Raw genomic sequence first — 6,132 nt, forward strand, 5'->3', positions numbered from 1 at the left:
TTTAGTAAAAAGTAACTGATTTGACTAATACCAGGAATAAAAATAAACTTGCTTTACAAGTCAGTCGATTACATAAGATTACTAAATCTTTTAAGGGGCAATGTATACGTTTTTACAATAAGATTCCCATTGACATTCAGAATTTGCCTTTCAACTGTTTTAAGACAGTCGTTAAACAAAAACTTTACAAAAAAGGTTATTATATTATTTAGAAGATATGAATGCATGGGATTAACTGTCTGAGAACTGATATTAGGCAGCTAAATTACTCAATTGCATACCAATATTTTATGTTTTTTTTTTTTAAAGAACGTCCAGGGCCCTGTGCCGAGGTTTTTCTTGCAGCTTCTTTTCCCCGGCTATACAGGTTGTGGGAAGCTGCAGTAGTTTTAGGCGGATGAGACGTTCGTTATGTAAAATTGACGATTCAAAGTGTAACTATGTTACCTATTGAATAAAGATATTTTTGAATTTGAATTTGAACTAATTGGAAACTAGCCTATTAAAGAGTGAAATATTCCCACTTTTGGAATATTCCCGGAACGCTGCGAGCAACATTAACGCGACGTAGCTCCCGCTCGTGAAACGTGCATCCGGTGTGAACGTACCTTTATTTGCTTCACGAATACGTGCTTCCGGTGCTGTATGACGGACCCTTATTAACCATGACCATTAAGCAGTAATTAATTCGGGAAATTTTGATTAGAAACTTCAAAACAAATCATAGAAACGGCATGTCAAATCCCTCCCCCTTTTTAACCCTTTAGGGGATGAATTCCGGGATAGAAACTATCCCAAGTAGTTAGCTACGTTTCAAACTATCTCGATACAATATTTCATCCAAATCGGTTCAGTGGCTTAAGCATGACTATATCCCAATTGGGGTAGCCAGTACATCCATCGCAAGATGAACTAAGTACCCACACCTCACCGAGCTTTCTGTTAGACCAACGTGATAGGTGAGCCGTATCGCCGCCTATAATGGTCGAGCCAACTGTGTTAGTGAAAACTGAATTTAAGATAAATGAATAATATCAACAGCCTCCGTGGTCTAGTGGTTAGAGCGTTAGGTTCACGATCTGGAGGTCCGGGTCCGATTCCCGATGGGGACATTCACTTTGTGACTGTCCTTTGTTTGGTAAGGACTTTTCAGGCTTGAATCACCTGATTGTCCGAAAAAGTAAGATGATTCCGTTCTTCGGAGGGCTCCTTAAGCCGTTGGTCCCGGCTATTAGCCGTAAAAACACCTCCACCAACCCGCAGTGGAGCAGCATGGTGGAGTATGCTCCATACCCCCTCCGGTTGATTGAGGGGAGGTCTGTGCCCAGCAGTGGGACGTATATAGTCTGTTTTGTATTATATATAGTATGTAATAATATCAAAATCAAATGGATATAAAAACACCGTGAGAACAACCATATGATCGGCCCGAGACTCGAACCCACTACCTTTCTCGATCAGCTGATTTTAAAAAGCAGGTACCTTTACTTTAAATACGAATAGGAATTGTACAATACTTTTTTTTTCTCGCTTTAACCGCTACATCCTATTTACATTCTTATACAGCTGCATTTAAAGTCCAAATTCATTTATTGGAGCAAATGTCCATTTTGCATAGGCTCTATTGAAGACTGCACGTGCGCCTTCAAGAAAAAAAAACAAAGAAAAAAATATTTTTCTTTTAAATGGCAGGTAACTTGCACAACAGCTGATCGTCAGCTGTTCTTGAGTATTTACAAGAACAGAATATAGCTAAGCGTGAGTTGCAATGGCCTCCGTGGTCCAGTGGTTGAGCGTTGTGCTCGCAATCCCGGTGGGGACAAATCAATAGAATAGAAAAAGAATAGAAAAAGTTTATTATAAAAGGACGCCACACACAAAAAAAGACAACAACATCATATCAAATTTCCACTAAAACAATTACAAAAAAGCAAGACGGATCAAAAAAAATCACTTTGTGATCCCTAATTTGGTTAGGACATTACAGGCTGATCACCCGATTGTCCGAAAGTAAGATGATCTGTGCTCCGGAAGGCACGTTAAGCCGTTGGCCCCGGTTATTACTGATGTAAGTACGTAGTACGGAGGGATTGTGTCCTCTAACATGATGGACTAATGTTATGGGCGATAGGCTGATCCCTTATCACCATAAGGTTCATCATATCCATCTTTGGACTTCGTATCAACAGTGGCTGCAAGTTGTCTTTGATTACTTGTGGCTCTGCCCACCCCATTTGGGATTACGGGCGTGAGTTTATGTATGTATGTATGTAAGTACGTAGTCGTTACATGAGCCATGTCAGGGGCCTTTCGGCTCAGTAATAACCCTGTCACCAGGGTTGATGGGGTCGGTAATCCACCTCACAATCCACGTGTGGATTATAAGAAGAAGAATCAACATTGAACTAATTTCTAGTATCTTCAATGTTAGATTGGTATCAGTAAAATTATTCAATGTGTTAATCCCACATTGGCCCGTTTTGATACTAAATGATGGATTTGTTGATAACATTACATTAATTAATCATTTTTATAGATTAGTACAGTAGCGGGCAACTCTTAGAAGTAGGCTTATGTTATAGAATTAAGAATACGTATAGTAACTCTGCGCCCCGAAAACCCGCAAAAGGAATTGAATTCTCTGCCGTTTTCTGTATTTCATTTTTTTTGACGTGACTTATTTTATAGATTCGCCGCAGATGGCATTAACTACTTGGCCGGACAAATGGGGACCGGTAGAAAGTTTAAGACAACAGGCCTGAGGGTGCCCAAATGGGCGCGAACCTCGGCTCAGGGCGTCGTCTGAGAGGAAGAACATTTTAAATTATTAATCGACTCTAGTGGGTTGATAGCGATAAGCGCTGAATGAGGGGAAATCGTCGACCACGCCGGCGGGGTCGGTATTGGGGTTCTGAAGTGTTTGGTGTCGCGAGCTGATTGGCCGCCTCTATGGCTAGAGTAATCGGGTCGTCGGAATCGTATATTACGTCCTTCTTCTGTGTTTCCAATGCATATAACCCAGGTGCTTTCAAGACCAGAGTGAACGGGCACCTTCTGGGCGAGCTCCAAGAGCAAACCCATTAAAGGTAGAAAAAAAAAACCAAAGTGATTTTTTTAGACGTATCGTAAATATTGAGGAGCTCGGTGGTGCAGCAGTAAACGCGCTCGGTCTCCGATTGTTGAAGTTAAGCAACTTTCGCAAAGGCCGGTCACAGGATGGGTGACCACAAAAAAAAAAAGTTTTCATCTCGAGCTCCTCCGTGCTTCGGAAGGCACGTTAAGCCGTTGGTCCCGGCTGCATTAGCAGTCGTTAATAACCACCAATCCGCACTGGGCCCGCGTGATGGTTTAAGGCCCGATCTTCCTATCCATCCATAGGGAAGGCCCGTGCCCCAGCAGTGGGGACGTTAATGGGCTGGTGATGATGATGATCCTAACCGGGGTTCAAATCCAGGACCTATGCATCGTGTCCCCACCGCCTTACGACTGGACCTCGGAATTAAAAAAGAGGTTGGAAGGGCCATAGGAGAGATCCACGCGCGCCATACAAGTATGAGCAAATAGTTCGATACGACGCACGGAGCTCCGCGATAGCATATTAAAAGGTCATTATAACCTGCTGGGCAAAAAAGCAAATATCGACTATCATTCAAGGAGATCCCTTCTTATCACAGGAAAGCTAAACCGTAGTACGATCGGCTATTTATCGAGTGGCTTCAATATTTTTTTTTTTCTGTAGCCTAGTTAGTGTCCCACTGCTGGGCAAAGGCCTCCCCCTTCTTTCTCCAACCCTCCCTGTCTTGGGCATCGCTCTGCCAAGTGTGCCGGAAGGCGTCCAGCTCGTCCCTCCACCGTCGTCCCCACAGGGTCGTCGACGACGAGGCAGACCACGACGACGGTGGAGGAATAAAAATTAGATTACAAAAAATAAAAATATGGTATGCCTGACTTTATAAATCCATTCAACACTGAAATATTTTTTTTTATTACCAATTGAGCAATAATTATACTTTACAGTCCAAAAGTATATCAGTCAAAATTAACTTCTACTATATTTAAATACAATTTGTCACTTATAAATAAAAATATAACATACATACACACATATATATTATTATTAACTTCTACTTGACTTCTTTCACCTTTTAATTATTTTTTTTCCTGGCTATATCTGCAATCAGTATCTTTTTTTTTTGTTTACTATGAGCAGATTTGGTATAAGTGAATTGTCCTGAAAACATGATCCCGAGAACCATTTGCAACGCTCCTTGGTTCATAACAAATGCAGAAATTCATGACAACCTGAAAATGAATACAGTGAAGGATGAAATTAGGGGTCAGTCCTAAACTACCAAGCAAGGCTGAAAAAACATCCCAATGAATTGGCAATCCAGCTTACCAGTCAAACTTATAGGAAGCGACTCAAGAGAAAAGATATACTGGAGCATTCAGAAGAATGAGTGGTCATAGATTAGCTAATTATGAGTAGCTGTCTTCGCTGGAAGACACACTCTACCTGACAATACACTTATTCACCTTTTAATTAATAACAATTTTATAAAATTTTATGTAACACCTACCTCAACTCTAAACTCTATTATTGAGTTAGATAAAGTAACATAAAGCTTCTTCAGGTAACATTCTTGGCGTGAAGTCAATGTTACTTTGCCTAATTATTTAACAAAACATCAAACTAAACAATGAAGTGATGTGATCAATTAATGACGCTTAAAAGGCTACTAGGCCAGAGCCGTTAAACCCATTAAAAAAAACAGTCTTAAAATTTACATAAATATTTTTGTTGACTATCTCATTCGCCTAAAACTACTGCAGCTTTTAAAACCTGCATAGACAAGCCTTGGCAAAAGGTAATACACATTCTTACAAAAAGTTGTTACTGATTAAAAACACATATGTAAGGTCATTTCTAACCTAGTAAAATGTTTAAGAGACATTGGAACACTGGCCGAAATTAAAATATGAAAAAAGAAAAACGTTTGGAGGTGGTAGATTGTTTTTTGTTTTGGCGGACGTGGATGCAATTTTGATTTGTTATAAAATTGTGCTATATGCTAATAAGTATTTGATTGTTAAATGTAGAGGAAAATATATATGTTATAAAATTAAAGAAGGTGTGTTTTTATTATACATAAATCTCTCAAAAGTACTTAAAAGACACTATTATTACCTACGTATTAATGATGATAATTGATAAATACTAAACACAAGTCAACACATTAAAAAGATAAACTGATATAATCTGTGAAAGAAGGTTATATACAGGAAGCGTTGTTTTTTCCCATTAAATTCTTGTTAGAACTGTTGTATATGTGTTTGGAATACTAATAAGAGGCACTTACCCGGCATGGCACTGCCAGTCTGGCCCATTTCGAAGCTTTCACACGCCCGTAACTCACAATCTAACTCGACACAATTGTTGTGTAAACACCGCGTTAATCGGCCAGTTTATAAAGTCAATTAGCACTCCTAACACCCATCACGTGTAAAAATCTGAACTATGAACTTTACAAGTACATATTTACATTATTATAACGAAATATATATTTTTTCTACTACACCGTTCTGTGTGTAAATTTTCTTATAAGAATCTCACAACTTATTAGTTAAGTTGGGTTGGAATTGTAGTTTGGAGTAACAAGTATATATTGCACGTAATAATTTCACATTATTGCTTATAATTGTAATGTTTTTCAATAATATTAATTAAAGTAATTACGGCAGAGCTACAATAATCAGTTTGACAGACAGTTGCGATGTTTCCGTTCGGATATGCGTTCAGATATTTTACTTGACAGCTGAGGTATATGTTATCGATTTTTACTACGTGTATTCGAATTTAAAACAAATAAACGGGCGCTTTATATACTGTCCTTCTTTGTTAACCGGAATCGTACCGTTTAAAAGTACAATCAATACATTTGAAAGAGAAATAATTCAGCCTTATTCAGATATTATTAGGTAAATTCCCATTTTTTTTTAATGTTCTGATAAAATTTTTAATTATAATAAATAAACGAAACAAAATAATCAAAAACCGGTATTGTCTAAAATAGTAGAAATTAAACATGCATTATGGCAACACTGGTTTTTAAAAAGTAGTCGTTACCTAAT

General features: G+C 38.4%; 1 protein-coding gene across 1 annotated transcript in view; it reads right to left on the reverse strand.

Annotated features, from left to right (window-relative positions):
- Positions 1 to 5,768, reverse strand: part of LOC126378860 (protein neuralized) — a 56,227-nt gene extending 50,459 nt beyond the window's left edge. Inside the window, exon 1 of the mRNA XM_050027335.1 lies at positions 5,361 to 5,768. Within this exon, the coding sequence (XP_049883292.1) occupies positions 5,361 to 5,388 (28 nt within the window). The 5' untranslated portion in view covers positions 5,389 to 5,768. The remainder of the gene's footprint in view (positions 1 to 5,360) is intronic.
- Between the last annotated feature and the right edge of the window lie 364 nt (positions 5,769 to 6,132).

This window comes from Pectinophora gossypiella, chromosome 27 (genome assembly GCF_024362695.1).
Source record: "Pectinophora gossypiella chromosome 27, ilPecGoss1.1, whole genome shotgun sequence".
Classification (NCBI taxonomy): Eukaryota; Metazoa; Arthropoda; class Insecta; order Lepidoptera; family Gelechiidae; genus Pectinophora; species Pectinophora gossypiella.